The sequence below is a fragment of the Zonotrichia leucophrys genome, chromosome 26 (genome assembly GCF_028769735.1).
Source record: "Zonotrichia leucophrys gambelii isolate GWCS_2022_RI chromosome 26, RI_Zleu_2.0, whole genome shotgun sequence".
NCBI lineage: Eukaryota > Metazoa > Chordata > Aves > Passeriformes > Passerellidae > Zonotrichia > Zonotrichia leucophrys.
In genome coordinates this window covers 4,279,246-4,300,654 of record NC_088195.1, presented here as the reverse complement: position 1 = coordinate 4,300,654, position 21,409 = coordinate 4,279,246, and the positions used below count along the sequence as shown (strand labels likewise).

Here is a 21,409-nt window from a genome sequence, read left to right as displayed (position 1 = left end):
TCCCTCCAGAATCTTATATACAAATTATTAAAGCAACTTCACAAATATTTGTGTCCAGTATTACACAGATCTACTCCATGGATGCAACTGAGAGAGGAGTTGGAGGAGAAAATCAGTAATAACTGGAATTTCTGAAGGACAAACCTAATTTCTGAAGTTCTGAGCAAACTCCTATCAAAAGAGCACTGAGAGAAGGAACATCCTGTTCCATGGCACATCTCAAAGCAGCACCTTTCCCTGGGCACACTCACAGGGGGCCGTGGTGACACTTTGGGGACAGTGTCCTGTGCCCCTCCTGGAGAACATCCCAGCTCTGGGGCAGCTGGAACCTCTCTGTGTTGTGTTTGTTCCCCTCTGGGGAGGGGCTGAATGAGGAGAGCAGGAATTCTGTGCGGCTGCAGGAGGTTCTGAGCAATCAGACTGGCACAGGCCGAGCGCTGAATCATCTGTGAGTGCCTGATTTCACTGCACAACCCACCCACGGGCCAGCCCTGCAGCCTCTCCCTGCCAAGGGAACTCCACAAGAGGAACTCAAAGTTGTCAGCTTGCTGTTTGCAACATTGCAGCTGCCGTGCAATGAAATGTCTGCCTGCATTTTAAATCAGACTTTGCATCCAGCTCTGAAACTGCTGTCGGGTTTGTTCCAAATAAAATTCCTGCAAATTGGTGAAATCACTCCTGCTGTGTCAGCTGTCTGAGCACCAACTCCCCCTGAAACAGGAATTAAACAGAGGAGTAACAAAATCAGTTTGTCCAGGATCACAGTGCCCTTGTTTATTATTCTTGTTTATTATTTTTAATTTAAAGTCTTGAGGAAAACGTTGGGGAACTATTAAAGCTTGAGAGCTGCATTCTCCCTTCTGGTGTTAAAGGTAAGCAAGCAATGGGAACACTTCAGCTCCCTTCTCCAGCTCCTTTCTGTGAAACACAGATCATAAAGAAATATTATGTAATAATATTTCCATAATAAATATTTATTTAATAAATAAAGCCTTTCTTGGCCATAGGAATGTTTAATAAATGCTGTGCAATAGGAGGCTTTAACTACATTCTCCAGCTCCTTTTTGTGAAACAGAGAAAATAAATATATAAATAATGTTTATATAATAAATAATTATTTAATAAATAAAGCCTTTCTTGGCCATAGGAATGTTTAATAAATGCTGTGCAATAGGAGGCTTTAACTACATTCTCCAGCTCCTTTTTGTGAAACAGAGAAAATAAATATTATATAAATGATTATATAATAAAGAATAATAAATAATTTTAAAAATAAATAAAACCTTTAATAAATAATATATTTATAAATAAATAATAATAAATAAATAAATAAAACCTTCTTTGGCCATAGGAAGGTTTGATAAGTGCTGTGCAGCAGGAGGCATTAACTACATTCTCCAGCTCCTTTTTGTGAAACAGAGAAAAAAAATATATAAATAATGTTTATATAATAAATAAATATTTAATAAATAAAGCCGCCTTTGGCCATAGGAAGGTTTGATGAATGCTGTGCAACAGGAGGCATTAACTACATTCTCCAGCTCCTTTTTGTGAAAGAGAAAATAAATATTATATAAATGATTATATAATAAAGAACAATAAATAATTTTAAAAATAAATAAAACCTTTAATAAAGTTATAATAAATAATATAAATAAATAATAATAATTTAATAAATAAATAAAACCTTCTTTGGCCATAGGAAGGTTTGACAAATGCTGTGCAATAGGAGGCATTAACTACATTCTCCAGCTCCTTTTTGTGAAACAGAGAAAATAAATATTACATAATAATGTTTACATAAATAATATAGAATATGTTTATACAATAAATATGTGTTTATTTAATACATAAATGAAACCTTTGGCCATAGGAAGGTTTGATAAGTGCTGTGCAACAGGAGGCATTAACTACATTCTCCAGCTCCTTTTTGTGAAAGAGAAAATAAATATTATATAAATGATTATATAATAAATAATAATAAATAATTTTTAAATAAATAAAACCTTTAATAAGGTTTTAATAAATAAGTAATATAAATAAATAATAATAATTTAATAAATAAATAAAACCTTCTTTGGCCATAGGAAGGTTTAATGAGCACTGTGCAACAGGAGGCATTAACTACATTCTCCAGCTCCTTTTTGTGAAACAGAGAAAATAAATATATAAATAATGTTTATATAATAAATAAATAAATATTTAATAAATAAATAAAACCTTCTTTGGCCATAGGAAGGTTTAATGAGCACTGTGCAACAGGAGGCATTAACTACATTCTCCAGCTCCTTTTTGTGAAACAGAAAATAAATATTATATAAATAATGTTTATATAACAAATAAATATTTATTGCATTAATAAATAAACGTGGCCATAGGAAGGTTTGATGAGTGCTGTGCAGCAGGAGGCATTAACTACATTCTCCAGCTCCTTTTTGTGAAACAGAGAAAAAAAATATATAAATAATTAGTTAATAAATAATAATAAATAAATTTAAAAAATTAAATAATATAAATAATAGTAATTTAATAAATAAATAAAACCTTCTTTGGCCATAGGAATATTTGATGAGTGCTGTGCAGTAGGAGGCATTAACTACATTCTCCAGCTCCTTTTTGTGAAACAGAGAAAATAAATATTATATAATAATGTTTACATAACTATTATAGAATATGTTTATATAATAAATATGCGTTTATTTAATTAATAAATAAAGCCTTCTTTGGCCATAGGAAGGTTTAATGAGCACTGTGCAACAGGAGGGTTTAACTACATTCTCCAGCTCCTTTTTGTGAAACAGAGAAAATAAATATATAATAATGTTTATATAAATATTAAAATAATGTTTATATAATAAATAAATATTAATTTCATAAAGAAATAAAACCTTCCTTGGCCATAGGAAGGTTTGCTGAGTGCAGTGCAACAGGAGGCATTAACTGTGTGCAATTTCCCATCCCTGATTTGTCAGCACACAGGCTGTGCCTGCAGTTTGGCTGCAGGAAAGTGCCCACAGAGTCACCCAAACCTCCTTACCCTGACAGGAATCTTATCAGTGACGCCTGTGGATGCTTTTCCTGCAGGGCCAGCCCTGAGTCACTCGTGCCCTGGTGTTTAGGAACAGGGTGAGGCTCAGCAGGGCTGTGAAGCTGCCAAAGTCCTTCCAGGGCACTTCAGGGAAGTTTTCTCTGCATCATTTGACTCCTGGCATATCCTTCATGCCACCTGTGTGAAATCACACCTTGTTTTGGGTTGCAGCTATTTATGTTTGTTGAAGGGAGAGGAATGTGGAGAAAGAACAGGTTCTTTCTGGGTTCCTGATTCAGAGGAGCTCCACATTTCCCCTAATGGATGCTGACACTTTCCTGCAGCTCTGCCTGTTGGGCTGCCCAGACTGGAGCTGCTCTCAGACACCCCTGCCCACTCCTGTGCTGCTGCCACTGCAAAACAAAATCACCCCAGCTTTGCTTCCCTCCCTTCTCAGAGCAGGGCACAACTCGACAAACCCCACACAGCTCTAAAGCTCCCACTTCAAATTAAAATTAATTCATTAAAATTTGAACAAAATCACCCCAGCTTTGCTTCCCTCCCTCTCTCAGAGCAGCCTTAGCACCAGGCACAACTCAACAAAACCCACACAGCTCTAAAGCTCCCACTTCAAATTAAAATTAATTCATTAGAATTTGAACAAAATTATCCCAGCTTTGCTTCCCTCCCTTCTCAGAGCAGGGCACAACTCGACAAACCCCACACAGCTCTAAATCTTCCACTTCAAATTAGAATTAATTCATTAGAATTTGAACAAAATCACCCCAGCTTTGCTTCCCTCCCTTCTCCGAGCAGGGCACAACTCGACAAACCCCACACAGCTCTAAAGCTCCCACTTCAAATTAAAATTAATTCATTAGAATTTGAACAAAATCACCCCAGCTTTGCTTCCCTCCCTTCTCAGAGCAGCCTCAGCACCGGGCACAACTCGACAAAACCCACACAGCTCTAAAGCTCCCACTTCAAATTAATTCATTAGAATTTGAACAAAATCACCCCAGCTTTGCTTCCCTCCCTCTCTCAGAGCAGCCTTAGCACCAGGCACAACTCGACAAAGCCCATACAGCTTTAAAGCTTCCCCTTCAAATGAAAATTAATTCATTGAAATTTTGGGTTGCAGCTATTTATATTTATATTTATATTTATATTTATATTTATATTTATATTTATATTTATATTTATATTTATATTTATATTTATATTTATATTTATATTTATAGCAGGGAAAGGTATGTGGCAAAAGAACAGGTTCTTTTTTGGGTTCCTGATTCAGAGGAGCTCCACATTTCCCCTAATGGATGCTGACACTTTCCTGCAGCTCTGCCTGTTGGGCTGCCCAGACTGGAGCCCTGCTGCTGCTCATTCACACCCTGGCACTGCAAGAACAAAATCACCCCAAAATCACCCCAAAATCACCCATCACTTTCCTCTCTTCTCAGAGCAGCCTCAGCACAGGGCACGACTCAACAAAACCCACACAGGTCTAAAACTTCCACTTCAAATTAAAATTAATTCATTAAAAGCTGGAGAATCCTGTGCTTGGGACAGCAAACAGCTCAGGCAGCTGCTGGGGTGCATCAACCAAACCCAGTTCATTACTTAATTAATTAATACCATGTTTAAGCTCACAGCTCCAAAAGCCCTGGTGTGATGGTGCTCAGAGGGGTTCTGGGATGAGGGAAGAGATGAGGATCTGACTCCATGTTTCAGAAGGCTTGATTTATTATTTTATGATATATATTACATTAAAACTATACTAAAATAATAGAAGAAAGGATTTCATCAGAAGGCTGGCTAAGAATAGAATAGGAAGGAATGATAACAAAGGTTTGTGGCTCGGCTCTCTGTCTGAGCCAGCTGACTGTGATTGGCCATTAATTAGAAACAACTCTATGAGACCAATCCCAGATGCACCTGTTGCATTCCACAGCAGCAGATAACCATTGGTTACATTTTGTTCCTGAGGCCTCTCAGCTTCTCAGGAGGAAAAATCCTAAGGAAAGGATTTTCCATAAAAGATGTCTGTGACACCCTGGCACCAGTCCTGCCCTCAATCCCTGGTTGTGACAATGCCCCAGCAGCCTTGGCTGCATCCCCATCCCTCACCAGGCCAGTGTGGGACATCTCAAAGGGCCGGGGCTGGCTGGGGCTCTCAGCTTTGTGCATTTGCTCTGCAGCACATGTTCCCTTCTGGAACAGCACTTGGCTGGGCTCAGCATTGCCCGTGGGAGCCTCTGCCTCATCTGCTCTCCCTCCATCTTCCCCTGCCTTTAATTAGCTGATGTTTCCACTTCCCTGTTCTGTGGAGCAGGGAACATGTGTGCTAACAAATCCTTTTGCTAAAAATACCAATTTAAAAAAATAATAATCATTGGAGCGTGGAAATGTGAATGAATGCAGCAGCTGTGTCAGCCCTGGAAATTTCCTGCAGGGTGTTTGTGGATTTGCAGTGAGCAGCACCTTGTCAAGCAGGTACAAGTCCATGCTGTGTGTGGGGGATGGCCAAAGCATTGTTAACCAGCAGGAAAAGCTCCAATTTTAACAACAGAGCCCAAAGTCAGGGTAAGACGGAGGCTCTGTTGCCCCTGGGGGTCAGTGTCACCCTGCACAGGGTGGGGACATCTGGGCCCCTCTTTGGAGGTGGCACCAGGGGCTCAGGGCAGGAGATGCTGCTGGAGAAATGCCCCAGCAGAGGTTCTGAGAAGGTTTCAGTGTAAGGATGAGCCTGATGGGCATCTTGGGCATCTTCAGCTTTGACCAGCAGAAGCTCTGAAAGGTGTCAGTGTGAGGATGAGCCTGATGGGCACCTTGAGGGGCTTCAGCTTTCACCAGAGCTGCAGGAGCCGCCTGTGGAAGGAGTCCCAGCACAGGGCAGGAGCTTGCAGGGTTTTTTTGGTGCCCACAGGGCACGGTGCCAACTGGGGCAAAAGCAGCTGCAGGTCGGGACAGGCACAGGAGCCGGGGAGCTGCGCAGACCCGGGCACGTAAATCAATCGGTGCCGAACCTTCCCTCCCCAAAACACTTTCTGCCTGCCTTTTACAACCTCCTTCCTTCGCAAGCAGCAAACTTTTGGCCTCTGGGAAGCTGTGGCGCAATGCAAGCAGCGACCTGTTGGCAGAGCTGAGCTGCGGCATCGCGGAGAGCAGAACCGGCAATTACCGAGGGCAAGGCTGGGCTCGGGGCTCCGCTGTCAGCCAGCAGCTATGCTGCAGAACAGGATGTCGGATTAAGGCTCTCCTATCGGCCGAGCCGTGCCCAGGACAGCAGGGGACAGAAGGGAAGGAGCTGGGTGGCACCGGCAGAGCTGGCCCAGCTCACACCCAGCGCTCCGGGTTTGGGGGTTCAGCCGCGCTGGGACAGCAGGAAAAGCGCCCTGGCAGGGCTGCAGGATGAGCTGCAGCCGGGCTGGGCGCAGGTGAGGGGCCAGGGATCGCCTGGCAGGACGGACCTGCCCAGCACTCCGCCTTATCTGCGGCGGAGCGGGGTTAATGTGTAACCCGGCCGTGTTTGGTTAGCCCAGAAAAGTAAAGAAGTCCCGGGATAGGCACGGCCGGGACGAGGAATTTGCCAGCACGGAACGACGGACAGCCCGGTAAAACTGCAAAAATGGATTAATTCTCATTTCTGTTCCTGCTTGTGCTTTGCTTTCTGTGCTTTTGCTGCTGGGTGGGCTGGGGGGCTCTGGGTACTCTGCTTGTGCAAGGGTGAAATGTGGTGGGGGATTCACCAGCAAAGCTGGACCAGGTGGGAGGAAGGCTGGGGAAAGCTGTGCTGGGGACAGCAAACAGCTCAGGCAGCTGCTGGGGTGCCTAATTTACTTGTTGAGATAGGAGGAAATTCAGATCTGCCCTTGACCCCTTTGCCCCTGGGCTGGGATCCATCCCCTGGGATAGCCAGAGCTGGAATTGAGCTGGGATCCATCCCATGGGCTGCTCAGAGCTGGAATTGAGCTGGGATCCATCCCCTGAGCTGGGATCCATCCCCTGAGCTGGGATCCATCCCCTGGGATACCCAGAGCTGGGATCCATTCCCCTGAGCTGCCCAGAGCTGGGACAGTGCCTGCAAAACAGGGTTTGCTTTGGGTTGTGTTTGGGGCTGGCAGCACAAAGCCTTTCCCAGGCAGGAAGGGTCTGGTTGTTATACCCCAGACAGCAAAACCGAGGTGTTCTAAGCCGGGATGAAGAGCATGGAGTGGTGCTGGCTGAAAGAAAGTAGCCTCTTCTCTAAAGCAATTAGCATTAATTGCTACCCGGCACCTCTTTGATGGCTTTTAAAGGACAGTTACGGCAACGGCCACACGAGCTGAGGGACCTGGCCTTTGGATTTTGATAAAAAATAGCTTCTTCTAAATATGTTTTTAGTTGGGGAAGAGAGCTACACCACTGAAACCCAGCTATAAAGCAGTTTTTTGAGTCCCGTGTCTTTTAAATCAAACGCTCAGTCACGTTTTTAGTTTGTGGCTGTTACTGTTGTGGCAAAGAAGGAACTAAAATCCTTCTGAATCATTAAAACTGGGGGTTTCAATACTGATTTTTTTCCCCTTTCCTCAGCTGGATGAGTGTGCTGGAGCTGTAATCACATCAGAGGGAGGAAAAGGAACTTCTTGTTTCGGTGCAGTTCCTCTGCAGTGCCCGGTGAGCTCAGGCTGGACTTTGCCTCCCATGAGCTGGGGCTCCGTGGGTGTCAAAGCCTTGGCAGCTGCTTGAGGTCCCTGAAATGCTGGTTTTGAATGAGAGAAAATGATTTCTTTAGTGGTGAGGGGGATCCTCGTGGAGAAAACGCCTCCCTGCTGGCCCCAAGCAGCTGCACGCTCGAGCTCCAGCAAGGCTTTCACTTCCCCAGGAGGGTTTTGCTGTCTGAAATTTGGGAGGGAGGCAGCCAGGAACAGCACAACAACCATGGCCAGGCCTCCTGCTACTGAGGAGCCGATGTAAATCTAGAATAGTTTTGATATAAATCTAAATTTCACGTTGTGGATGCTCCAGTGCACAGCAAAACCCTGCAGAGGCCTGAAGCCCCCCAAGCTCAGCTCTGCTTCCTCACAGCTCAAATCCCCGGCTGTGAAGAGATCTGAATTCAAAGAATCCAGGGAATTGCTGTTCCAAAGCCACCACTTACCTCAACGTCACTTAAGCAGTAAATAATGCAAAGCTGAGCCTGAAATATTAAACTCCTCCTGCGTGGAAGGATTAGACCTGTCAGGGCGTGGGTGTCGAAATCTGATTTTCGCGGCGTATTCCAATTACAAAGGAATTCTTTCAGGGTCTAACACTCTGAACAAGCAGCCAGTTCTGCTCACTTTATCTCTGGATCTAATTCCCTGATCCTGCTAGAAGGAAAAAAAAAAAAAAAAAAGCAGCAGTGTGTTCCTGCCTGCAGGTTACAGCACAAAGGGCTCTGTGTGTGCCGAGCAGCAAATCCTCTCGCGTGGGTCCGTGTGTCGTGCAGGGGCTGTTGGTGTTTGTTTTGCTGCTCCCTCTCGCCCCCACAGCCCAGTTCCCTCCCCAAGAACAGGGTGGTGCAGGTGGAGGAGACTCATTGGCAATGCCAGGAAATTTTGGAAGCTTTGCATTCATCGGTAATGGCACCTTCTTAATGCCATTGATGGTGCCAGGAAATTTTGGAAGCTCAGCTTTGCACCCATCAGTAATGGAACCTTCTGTGGGTGCTCAGCAGAGCTGAGGGCAGGGATAACTGTGCCCTCTGCCCCCTGGCTGAGGGGAAACCCGAATCCCACCCCAAGAACAGGGTGGTGCATGTGGAAGAGACTCCAGGAAATTTTGGAAGCTCAGTGCTTTGCATCCATCAGTAATGGCACCTTCTGTGGTGCCAGGAAATTTTGGAAGCTCAGTGCTTTGCACCCATCAGTAATGGCACAATTCTGTGGGTGCTCAGCAGAGCTCTGGGCAGGGATAACTGTACCCTCTGCCCCCTGGCTTGGGGGAACCCAAATTCCTCCCCAGGAACAGGGTGGTGCAGGTGGAGGAGACTCATTGGTGGTGCCAGGAAATTTTGGAAGCTCAGTGCTTGGCATCCATCAGTAATGGCAATGGCACCTCCTGTGGGTGCTCAGCAGAGCTGAGGGCAGGGATAACTGTGCCCTCTGCCCCCTGGGAAACCCAAATTCCTCCCCAAGAACAGGGTGGTGCATGTGGAGGAGACTCCAGGAAATTTTGGAAGCTCAGTGTTTTGCATTCATCAGTAATGGCACCTTCTGTGGTGCCAGGAATTTTTGGAAGCTCAGTGCTTTGCTCCCATCAGTAATGGAACCTTCTGTGGGTGCTCAGCAGAGCTGAGGGCAGGGATAACTGTGCCCTCTGCCCCCTGGCTGAGGGGAAACCCAAATCCCTCCCCAAGAACAGGGTGGTGCATGTGGAATGCAATGGCACCTTCTATGGGTGCCCAGCAGAGCTCTGGGCAGGGATAATTGTCCTCTCTACCCCCTGGAACCCTGTCCCAGTGTGAGAAACCCAAATCCAGGCTGTTTGTCACCCTGCTGCTGCCACCCTGGGGTCCCACTGGTGATGGGAGGTCACTGCTGTGAGCAGAGGGGACATTGGGGTGCAGCTTGAACCCCCCCAGCCTGCCCTGCTCCCCAGCCCCGTGCCCAAACACACCCAGGCGTGCCCCAAAGGCCCAGGGCCACCTCCCTGGGGCCACCTCCCTGGGGACACCTCCCCAGGGCCCCCGAGGAAGGGTGGCAGAGGCAGCTCCTGGCCAGGAGGAAGCTCCTGACAGAGCAAGGATGTGAGTAAGCAGCAGCGTTTTTGGGCCAGCGCGTTCACAAGTTCAAGCTGCAGGGCTGGCACAGGGTGTGGCAGAGGAAAGAGATCCCATGGGTCAGGGCTGGGGCTGTGCTGGGATTTCTGAGCCAGGCTTGCAGCTTTTCTTGTGCCTTATCCACCCCTGTGAGGTGAGCAGAGAGCCGCCAACACGAGCTGGCTGTGCAGAGATTTCCCCATGGCCAATTATTTTCAGGAAAACTTCGAGGATGATTTTTAAAAGCCCAGCTGTGCCTTCTCCTGGAAACAGCAGCTGAAGGTGGAGCACAATTCCTCCATCCAGCAGCTGAAGGTGGAGCACAATTCCTCCATCCAGCAGCTGAAGGTGGAGCACAAATCCTTCATCCAGCAGCTGGAGAGGGAGAAAAATTCCTCCATCCAGCAGCTGGAGATGGAGCACAATTCCTCCATCCAGCAGCTGGAGATGGAGCACAATTCCTCCATCCAGCAGCTGGAGATGGAGCACAATTCCTCCATCCAGCAGCTGGAGAGGGAGAAAAATTCCTCCATCCAGCAGCTGGAGATGGAGCACAATTCCTCCATCCAGCAGCTGGAGATGGAGAAAAATTCCTCAATCCAGCAGCTGAAGGTGGAGCACAATTCCTCCATCCAGCAGCTAGAAATGGAGAAAAATTCCTCAATCCAGCAGCTGAAGATGGAGCACAATTCCTCCATGCAGCAGAGCCAGCCTGTCTCCCTCCCAGCGTGCTTGAGTCACCCCTGGGGGAACCTCACAACTTAATTTTTCTCCTTTTTCCTGCTCCAGCCAGGACATTCCCGCCGTGCCAGCCTCCAGGGCAGCCCAGGCTATGCCTAGGAAGGAGCTGGGGATGGCAGGCTGCAACTCTGGCAGCTGTGACAGCATGGTCAGCACGGCCTCCAACCACTCCCAGCGGGTGAGTAACCCTGGGGTGCCCAGCCCAGCTCAAACCTCTGGGCTGGAGAAGGATTTTGGGCAGATCTCAGCCCAAATCTGCTCTCTGGTGGTGCTTTGGGGGCAGCTGGAGGCCCTGAGCAGCAGCAGGACCAGGTGGATTGCTGAATTCCTGCCCCAGAGCACTTCCCATCCTGTGTGGGGAGCCCTCGGTGCTGCAGGGGCTGCTCTGGGGCAGGAATTCCCTGGAGAGGGGATGCTGTGCCTGAAGAGGAGATGCTGTCCTTGGAGAGGGGAGCCCTGGAGGGGGAATCCTGTCCCTGGAAAGGGGATCCCATCCCTGGAGAGGGGATCCATGCCCTGGAGAAGGGATTCTGTCCCTGGAGAGGGGAATCCTGGAGAGGGGATCCCATTCCTGGAGAGATGATCCTGTCCTGAAGATGGGATCCTGTCCCTGGAGTGGGAATCCTGTTTCTGGAGAGGGGATCCTTGGAGAGGGGATTCTGTACCTGGAGAGGGGAGACCTAGAGCAGGGATCCTTGGAGAGGGGATCCTGTCCCTGGAGTGGAATTCCTGTCATTGGAGAGGGGATCCTTGGAGAGGGAATCCTGTCCCTGGAGTGGAATTCCTGTCATTGGAGAGGAGAACCCTGGAGAGGGGATCCTGTCCCTGGAGTGGAATTCCTGTCATTGATTGGAGAGGGGATCCTTGGAGAGGGGATCCTGTACCTGGAGAGGGGATCCTTGGAGAGGGGATCCTGTACCTAGAGTGGGAATCCTGTCCCTGGAGTGGGATTCCTGTCATTGGAGAGGGGATCCTCGGAGAGGGGATCCTGTCCCTGGAGTGGGATTCCTGTCATTGGAGAGGGGATCCTGTACCTGGAGTGGGATTCCTGTCATTGGAGAGGGGATCCTGTACCTGGACTGGAATTCCTGTCATTGGAGAGGGGATCCTCGGAGAGGGGATCCTGTCTCTGGAAAGGGGAGACCTAGAAAGGGGATCCTCTCTCTGGAGCTAGGATCTGTGGAGATGGAATCCTGTCCCTGCAGAGGCTCCTGTGCTGCCAGGGGTGCAGGGATGACAGCAGTTGTGTAACTGGGTCACGCTGGCTCCGAGCAGTGACAACACCTGCAGCAGACAGCGAGCTGAGCTCCTCCTGCCTGGCACCAGATGAATTCCCAGTTAAGGCAGGGATGAGTTGGGACCATGGGTGTAGATGTGTAATTTTTCACTATCTGTGCATTAAAGCTTGTTTGTCTCCCAACACTGATCCCAAGATTGATGGGCTAATTACATCCTGCCTGGCTTGGAGCATAATTGATATGTGTGAGAGCAGCTCAGTGCTGGCAGCTTTTCCATTTGATGTATTGCAAACCAGAACCAAACCCTCTGAGTTTAATGGGGATGGAAGAACTGGTTGTGATACTGCCTGGTAAAAGATTTGGATAAGGTGTCTCTGCAAAACAACTCCACCTGGGATAATAATTCCTGCCCTGTGCTTGTTGATCTGATGCACATTCCATCCTGTCCCAAGCCTCATTTTGTTCATGACAGATTGCAGAAATCACCTTGATATCTGATACTACAATAACAACTCCTGGTGCTCAAAATACAAATAAAACGAAACAATTCTGGCTCAGGAATGAATGGGAGAACAAGGAGAGTTCATCACCTGCACAGAACCCTTCAGTGTTGGTGGTGTTTTCGAAGGTTCAGCATTGCTGAGCACTGCAGGTGTCTGTACCTGCAGATTTGTTACCCATCTGCTCACATTTCAATTTAAAAAACTGAAAGTTAGAGACCGAGTTCCCATGTTCAGAATTATCCACCTTCTGACCCACAGAGGAGGGTAATATAAAAAAGGTTTTAAGTACATATATATTTCTTATTTTTAGAGGAGGTTGGCAAATTTTCTGGAGCTGTAAGTACTCATTATTGAACAGCCACCAGCCAAGCAGCTGTCACAGGCTCTCTAAACTACCTGGACATTAAATATAAATACATAAAATATTAAAATAATATATAATATATTAAAATATATACAGAATTAATATATATTAAAAGTTACAGATATAAAGTTATATGTGTGTAGTATAACATAAACCTCTCATATATATAGTATAAAGTAAACCTCTTTCTTATATATATATTTATATACATATATATCTTATAAATATATATATTCATATATATTAATATATATTTGTATATACTACATATATGTTTATATATATTTATATATGTATATATAATATATATGTAGTATAAAATAAATATATTTTATATATATAATAAATAGATATATATTTATATTTACTATATATACTGCATATATTTTTATATGTACATAAATATGTAGTATAAAGTAAACCTCTCTTTCTTATATATATCTTTATATATTTATATACACATATATCATAAATATATACATATATATCTTATAAATATATACATATATATATTTTATATGTATATACAATAAATATATATATAATTGTATTTCTATATACTATAAATGCACACTACATATATATTTTTATATATTTTATATATATATGTAGTATAAAGTAAACATTCTTTCTTATATATATTTATATATATTTATACACACATATATATTATAAATATATGCATGTATATTTGTATATTTATATGTATATATAATAAATATATACTTATATATTTATATTTCTATATACTATATATACAAACTACATATATGTAGTATATATGCTTTTTCTTTTTCTTACCTGCTCTGCTTTATCTTCTTTTTTTCCAGAGTGACAACAGCTATGACTATTTATCTGTGGAAGAGAAGGAGTGTTTGATGTTCCTGGAGGAAACCATTGGCTCCCTGGATGCAGAGGGGGACAGTGGGGTGTCCACGGATGACACCGACTACGGGGAGCCCTCCAAGCCCAGGAGAGGCCCTGTGCCCCGGGGTGAGCTGGAAACCCTTCTGCAGATAAGATTTTAGTATAAAATATAAAAATCTATGTATTTCATACAGGCCTTATTCTCAAGTACAGATTTGTACAATACACGTCCTGTCTAGATATGAATATTTTCAAGAATTTTTTGATACCACAACTCAATGGCTTTGAAATTCTACAATATATAAATACCTTGCAGGGATCTTGCTTAGTGTCAGTAATCACAGTAATTAACGAGGCTCTATCAGGCCCAAAGGATCCAATTTCCCCAGCAGTGATGGATCAGAGTGTGGGGGTACCAGTTCTGGGTTTCTCTGGGCGTGGATTGAAGGCAGTTGAGATGATAGTTCATGTTTGGACTCAGATATTCATTATTTCTTATCACTAAAACAGTCTCACTACTGTGAGTGGGGCAGCTTTTCATTAGAAGGCACAAAATGGCCAACAATCTCTTGGTACAAGGTCTTTTAAGACTAAACCATCCAATTAAGAACTGACACCTGGATTATTTTCCCTTTTAACCCAATAACTGATCCCATAGAGCCCACAGTGCAGACTTTTGTGCCCAATTACAAAACGCCACCCAAACCCTTGGAGAAGGAGGAAAAAGAAGAAACCCAGGATGACACCCTGTGCCCTCCATCTTGCTTCCATCCACAACATACTAAAATCCCAAAACCTCAATTTCTCACCAAGTGACACACCTACACTGCTCTGTATAATCTATTTCACACTTTTGTGGATTCTAGTTTAATTTGAAGTTTAGGAAACTTTCTCCATAGATGAGGGTCAAAGTCAGTGCTCCTCTGGGGTCAGGGCACCCCAGAACAGACAGAGAAATATTCCTGGTGCTCTGGGTTTGCACATCAGAGGAGCTGGGGGATTCCTGGGTGCCTGTGCTGGCCCAGAACGGGTGAGGGGTGTTCTGTGACCAGAGCATGACTCCAATTCCCTCTCTTCCCAGATTTGGGGAACAAGACTCCCCCTGCAAGCAGAGCCCAGCAGCGTGGGGCTGAACAGAGGAGTGGCAAAATCATCCCTGCCCCATCCAGCTCAGCCCCAGCAGCTGCTCCAGGCCCAAGGAACATCCCTGCAGCAAATGGAGCTTCTGGCAGCAAAGGAGGTGTCCCCACGGTGCCAGCAGGAAAACCAGCCCAGGAGGTGCTCAAGGAGGGCAGGCTGGACCTAGGAAGCCACACCAAGTCCGTCATTATCCAACCTCCAGACCCCTTCCAGGATGAGCTGGAGTGGTCACGCAGCCAGCGCTCAGATGCCAGGGGGGAGGCGCCCAAGGAGACCAAGACTTGGACTTCGTGGGGCCACCTGGAGAAATCCACACTGGAGGAGGCCCCTCAGGACCCCGATGCCAAACGTGGGCCTCCGACCGCCCCCAAACCGCGGAAATTGCCACCAAACATCATCCTGAAAACCAGCAGGAGCAGCACCATGCCGGAGCATAACCAGAAGGTAAAAACAGCACCTCCACCCTCAGCCACCGGCCAGGCCAGCCCTGCCAGCGACAGCACGGCTGAGAAGGGCAATCCAGGCCACCTCGACCCCAAGGAGAAGGAGAAAGCCCGAAGGGAGGCCCTGGAGAAGCTGGGACTGTCCCAGGACAGGCGGGAGCCCAGCGCCCACCTCCATCCCCACCCCAGGGAGACACCACTGCCCATCCCTGGGCATCCTGGCGAGGGCTCCGTGCCGGGGATCCGCCAGATCCCCTTCAAATCCAACACCCTGGAGCGCTCTGGGGTGGGGCTGGGCAGCTCCATGGGCGGCCCCAAGGAGCAGAACGGGCGCGGCAGCAGCAGCTCCCTGGGCAAGATGTCGTTCATCGAGCGCCTGGCGCCCAGCTTCCTCCGCAGCCGGCCCCGGCCCGCCTCCCTCGGGGCTGGGAAGGACTTTGGGGGCCCCAAGGAGCAGGAGGAGAAGGACAAGAGCAGCAAGAGGAGATCCCACCCTCTGCCCGGCTTCCCCAGGCCGCCGCGCTCCGCTGTCAGCGTGAAGATCTCGCCCAAAGGCGCGGCCGACGAGAACCGGCGCGAGGCGCTCAAGAAGTTGGGGCTGCTCAAGGAGTAGCTGGTGGGGCTGGTGGAAATGGGGGTTTTCACCCCAAATCCAGTGGCCTGCACAGCATCCGCTGCCAGAGGTGCTGGGAGCTTCATAAAGGAAGGCGGCGTGTACAGAATATTTTGTATATAGCAGGTGTACATGGGATATTTATACAAAGCAGCTCTCAGCGTGGATGGGGTGTGTTCTCCTGCAAGGGCTGTAGTGCTTTTGGGGACCCATCAAAACAGGGAAGCCGTGGAATTCGGGGTTTGGCTTGTTTTCAAAAGGGTTGCCTGTGGATAAAGCGTCTCTGGGAAGAACTGCTGGACTTTGCTGCTCTTTTCGGACTTTTTTGGGTTATTTTTTTAATTTTATCACAGCCTCTGAGAGCTGAGCACTCACCTGCCATGTGAAAGTGCCTTGCAAAACCATCACTGCCTGCTGGGTGGGCTGGAGGGCTGCCCAGACTGCAAAGTGCCTTGCAAAACCATCCCTGCCTCCCTGGCACGCTCTGCTCTCCCACCCAGCCCTGACCACCTGCATCCAGCACCTGGAAGAGGCTTGAACTGCAGGAAAACACAGCTGAGGAGGCCAGAAGCTGTGCTGGTGTCAGACCCAGAAGTGCTGCCCAAAATGGGGCAGATGCAAGGCTGGGACAGCTCCAGCTCCTCCCTTCTGAGCTGTCCTGGCCCCTCTGATGCTGCCAACACTTTGCTGCTCACCCTGGGGAACAGAGGTGGCTGATGTCCCTAAATAAACCTGTGTGTGATCACCAAGTGCCATGTGGTACAGATTTATGTCACAGTCAGGTAAATAATTAATGCCCCCTAAATATTTAAAAAACAAAAAAAACAAAAGGGGTTTAAAACAAAGAGTTCTGAGAGAAAGGATGAGGCAGGTCAGGTCTGCACCACCTAGAAAATGGAATTATTTGATCAGCAAAGCTGATCAGTTAAAGCTGTGTTTTCATCCCTGTGCTCCATTCTTTTTTCTGCTCTGACTGCTCAGCACCTGCATGGTGCAAGTCCCAAGGGAAATCTCACCTTGTTCACCTATGAGAAAGGAGGAGAGCATGAAGGACTCTCTCAAAGCATTTTTGCCCTGAAACAGAACCTAAACATTTCTTAAAACCAGATTGTTTTGGAAACAAAAGGCTTCTCTTCCAATCCTTGGCTTTTGTCAGAGCCATTGTGTGCTGGTGTCGTGAGGGCTGAGATTTGTTCAGATTTCCAAGGAGAAACCTCACTCCCAAAGATCCCTTATCACTCTGTGACGTGGTGATGCTCACAAACAGGAGCTGGGATGAAGTGGGAACAAATTAAAACAACAGCCAGGGAGCAGCAGGGTCATTCCTCTGGGCATGAACTCCACATTTCTGTGCCTTTCCTGGAGCTGCCGGATGCTCTGGGCTGAATCACTCACCACAGGCAAGCCCCATTCCACCAGCTGTTTAATCCTGCCAGGGGAATATAGAATTTTACCTGCTGGATGTGTTTGTAGCCCTTAGAAACTGAGCTGTTTGTGCCCCAGGGCTGGGGCCTGATGCAAGAGCAGCCCACGACTGTGCCTGGTGCCACCCAGAGCCCAGCCCTGCTGCTGGCACAGGGATCCTGCTCCTGCCCTTACTCCTACTCCTGCTTCTGCTCCTACTCTTAATTGTACTCCTATTCCTGTTCCTGACACAGGGATCCTGCTCCTGCTCCTATTCCTGCTCCTGCTTCTGCTGCTGGCACAGGGATCCTGCTCCTGCCCTTACTCCTGCTCCTGTTCCTGGCCCAGGGATCCTGCTCCTGCTCTTACTCCTACTCCTGCTACTGCTGCTGGCTCAGGGATCCTGCTCCTGCCCTTACTCCTACTCCTGCTTCTGCTCCTACTCTTAATCCTGCTCCTGCTCCTGCTGCTGGCACAGGGATCTTGCTCCTGCTGCTTCTCCTGCTCTTAATCCTACTCCTGCTCCTGTTCCTGGCACAGGCATCCTGCTCCTGCTCTTACTCCTACTCCTGCTCTTAATCCTACTCCTGCTCCTGCTGCTGGCAGAGGGATTCTGCTCCTGTTCCTGCTCCTGGCACAGGGATCCTACTCCTGGTCCTGTTCCTTCTCCTGCCCCTGCTCCTTCTGCTCCTGTTCCTGCTCCTGGCACAGGGATCCTGCTCCTGTTCCTGCTTCTCCTTCTTCTCCTGCTCCTTCTGCTCCTTCTCTTGTCCCTGCTTCTGCCCCTGATCCTACTCCTGCTCTTTCCTCTGCTCCTGCTCCTGCCCCTGCTCCTGGCAGAGGGATCCTGCTCCTGCACTCCTATTCCTGCCCCTGCTCCTGGCAGAGGGATTCTCCTTCTCCTTCTCCTTCTCCTTCTCCTTCTCCTTCTCCTTCTCCTTCTCCTTCTCCTTCTCCTTCTCCTTCTCCTTCTCCTTCTCCTTCTCCTTCTCCTTCTCCTCCTCCTCCTCCTCCTCCTCCTCCTCCTCCTTCTCCTCCTTCTCCTTCTCCTCCTCCTCCTCCTCCTTCTCCTTCTCCTTCTCCTTCTCCTCCTTCTCCTTCTCCTCCTCCTCCTCCTCCTCCTCCTCCTCCTCCTCCTCCTTCTCCTCCTCCTCCTTCTCCTTCTCCTCCTCCTCCTCCTCCTCCTCCTCCTCCTCCTCCTCCTCCTCCTCCTCCTCCTTCTCCTCCTGGTGGAGGGATCCTGACCCTGCTCCTGCTCCTGTTCCTGCTCTTGCTTCTATTCCTACTCGTACTCCTGCCCCACTCCTCCTCTTGCTCCTGCAGGGACTGAGGCCACCTCAGCTCCACCTGGAGCACCTTCAGGAGCCTCCCTGCTGCTGCTGCTGGGGAGTTTTCTCCTGCTGCTGCAGGGGTTGGCACCAGGCTGGCCAGCCCCACAATAACTGGATTCATGGCTCAGCTACAAACCAGCATTTGCCTGCTCCTTTCCCTGCCTCAAATTCCTTGGATTTTTTCTGAGGGTCAGCACCTTGTGCACACCTTTGGGGTGGTGCAGCTCTTGAGGAGGACGCCCTGCCCTTCTCTCCATGCAGAGCAGCCCCAAGGATGTTTGCAGAGGGATTCAAAGCCTGGCTGAGGACTGTGCCAGCCCCAGAATGTGACTGTGCTCACAGGAGTCCCAGGATGAGGGAAGAGACGAGGATCTGACTCCATGTTTCAGAAGGCTTGATTTATTATGATATATATTACATTAAAACTATACTAAAAGAATAGAAGAAAGGATTTCATCAGAAGGCTGGCTAAGAATAGAAAAAGAAGGAATGATAACAAAGGTTTGTGGCTTGGACAGAGAGTCCGAGCCAACTAACTGTGATTGGCCATTAATTAGAAACAACCACATGAGACCAATCACAGATGCACCTGTTGCATTCCACAGCAGCACATAATCATTGTTTACATTTTGTTCCTGAGGCCTCTCAGCTTCTCAGGAGGAAAAATCCTAAGGAAAGGATTTTCCATAAAAGATGTCTGCGACACCAGAAGAATTCAATTCATTGCTCAGCTACAAACCAGCATTTCCCTGCTCCTTTCCCTGCCTCAGTGCCTCACATCCCTTGGACTCCTTCTGAGGGTCAGCACTTTGTGCACACCTTTGGGGTGGTGCAGCTCTCGAGGAGGATGCCCTGCACCTCCAGGGATGTTTGGAGAGGGATTAAAGCCTGGCTGTGGACTGTGCCAGCCTGAGCCTGTTTGGGATTCCCAGCCTGTCCTGGGAAGGTGCTGCTGCTGCAAGGTCAGGGATGGCAAGGACTGAGTGCAGCTCAGTGCTGCAGGCAGTTCATTAACGTCAGTTAATTGTTCAGTGTAATTACCTCCACGGGTCAGCCTCTCTCTCTAAAGAAAGCCTGCATTAGTTTGGAAAGTAAATTGCCTGTAAGGAACAGAGGCTTTTCCTTGTCATCACCATAAAGTGATGGAATGGTTTGGGTTGGAAGGGACCTTAAAGCTCCTCCAGTTCCATCCCCTTTCACTATCCCAGCTTGTTCCAAGGCTGGGTGGGGACAACACAAACAAAATCCACCCCCAGGTTCAGGCAGAGCCCAGCAGAACTCCTGGGGTCTTGTTTGGGACCCCTGAAATCAGAATCAGGCTTCACACTGTGGCAGGGGGTGGAATGAGATGAGCTTTAATGTCCCTTCCAACCCAAACCCTTCTGTGATTCTGGGAATCTAATTCAGGGCATATTTAGCTTGATTTGTGCCTGGAAGGCAAAATCCCAGCAGGGCCCAGACACAAAACAGCCAGGAAGAGAGATCACAGCCTTGCAGAAGGAGCAAGTCTCAGAAGGGTTGGTAAATGTACCCTCAGTGTCATCAGGCTGATTATCCAGACTGAGTTTATGTGTTAACAATGTTAGAAACAACAAAGAAAACACCCAGCTTTGCATTTTGCAGAGAATATCCATCTAATTCCTACCCAGCTGTCCCACCCTGGCTCAGACCTGTCATTTCCATGTCTACATGAGCCTGTCAAGACCTCCTGTCCCAGTTAAAAACATCCTTGTGCACATCTCTCATTACAAAGATCAAACCCAGGAGCAGTGGCTGGTGGGACTCTGGCAGTGTCAGGGAGCAGCAGCTGCACACAGAAATAATTTGTGTTAATTGCAGTTAATTACAGCCCCTCCAGGGCTGCATCAGGGGAGAATTGGGGCTGACAGTGAGGTGCAGACCCTCACCCTGCCCTGCAGTGATCCCAAACCCACCAGGATTTAACAGCAGGAACTCCAGGTTTGGCTCTACTTTAAGATATTATCAGGTAAATTTGCATCACTGGCAAATAGAGGGAAGCAAAACCCAAACCAATAAAATCTGGTGGCTCTGACACAGCAGTGAGAGGCTGCAATGGCCCTGGTGGGTGTTGGTCCTGTGGGGCCAAGCACGGCTTGGGTGGGAGCTGCAGTGACGAGGTTGGGCCTTTTTTCATTTACAGCTCCATTAGGAACAAAGAACAGGGGCAAAAAGAGAAAAAAAAATATAACAGAGAGAAGCATGGTGGGGTTGGAGAAGGTCCTTGTCTTCTTGTGAAAGGGCAGCTCCTGGTTATTGACCAGACCGTGCTGGAATGGGGTTAAAAACCTCAAACACCTCCAGCATCTCCCACAGGGATGGAGAGAGCCCAGATCAGTCCTGGAGATCCCAGCTGGACCCTGGAGCCCAGGTTTGCTGTTCCCCAGCTTGGTCCAGCAGCATCCATTATCATTTTTTTCTCTTTTTTTGCCTCTGTTCTTTGTTCCTAATGGAGCTGTAAATGAAAAAAGGCCCAAGCTCGTCACTGCAGCTCCCACCCAAGCCGTGCTTGGCCCCACAGGACCAACACCCACCAGGGCCATTGCAGCCTCTCACTGCTGTGTCAGAGCAACCACATTTTATTCGTTTGGGTTTTGCTTTCCTCTATTTGCCAGTGATGCAAATTTAGCTGATAATATCTTAAAGTAGAGCCAAACCTGGAGTTCCTGCTGTTAAATCCCGCTGGGTTTGGGATCACTGCAGGTCTCCACCTCCCCAAGGTCTCTTTTCTTCCCAACACCCCTGGGTTTGGAAGTCCAGGAGGAGACAGACAGGGGCAGTGTTGTTCCTTGCAGAGGGGTTTGTGTGCACAAAACCAGCCCTGGCTGGCTCCAAAGAGGGGTTTAATCATTAACTGGGCACTGAGGAGCAGCCAGGGGTTGTTCTAATTAATTAATTTATTAATTACAGCTCTGAGCACAAACAGGCTGGGCTGAGG

At 47.9% G+C, this 21,409-nt stretch overlaps 1 protein-coding gene across 5 annotated transcripts; it reads left to right on the top strand.

The window, feature by feature from the left end:
* The first annotated feature begins 5,390 nt into the window (after positions 1 to 5,390).
* Positions 5,391 to 16,468, top strand: C26H1orf116 (chromosome 26 C1orf116 homolog). Of its 5 annotated transcripts, XM_064733010.1 has the most exons (5): positions 6,030 to 6,642; positions 7,601 to 7,684; positions 10,599 to 10,728; positions 13,486 to 13,648; positions 14,604 to 16,468. In XM_064733010.1, the coding sequence occupies exons 3-5, from the start codon at positions 10,642 to 10,644 to the stop codon at positions 15,716 to 15,718; spliced, it is 1,365 nt and encodes a 454-aa protein (XP_064589080.1). In that variant the 5' UTR covers positions 6,030 to 6,642; positions 7,601 to 7,684; positions 10,599 to 10,641; the 3' UTR covers positions 15,719 to 16,468. The 5 variants fall into 5 exon arrangements, with proteins under 5 accessions (XP_064589081.1, XP_064589080.1, XP_064589078.1 ...); XM_064733011.1 differs by lacking the exons at positions 6,030 to 6,642; positions 7,601 to 7,684 and adding an exon at positions 5,391 to 5,521; XM_064733008.1 differs by lacking the exon at positions 7,601 to 7,684.
* Positions 16,469 to 21,409: the final 4,941 nt, after the last annotated feature.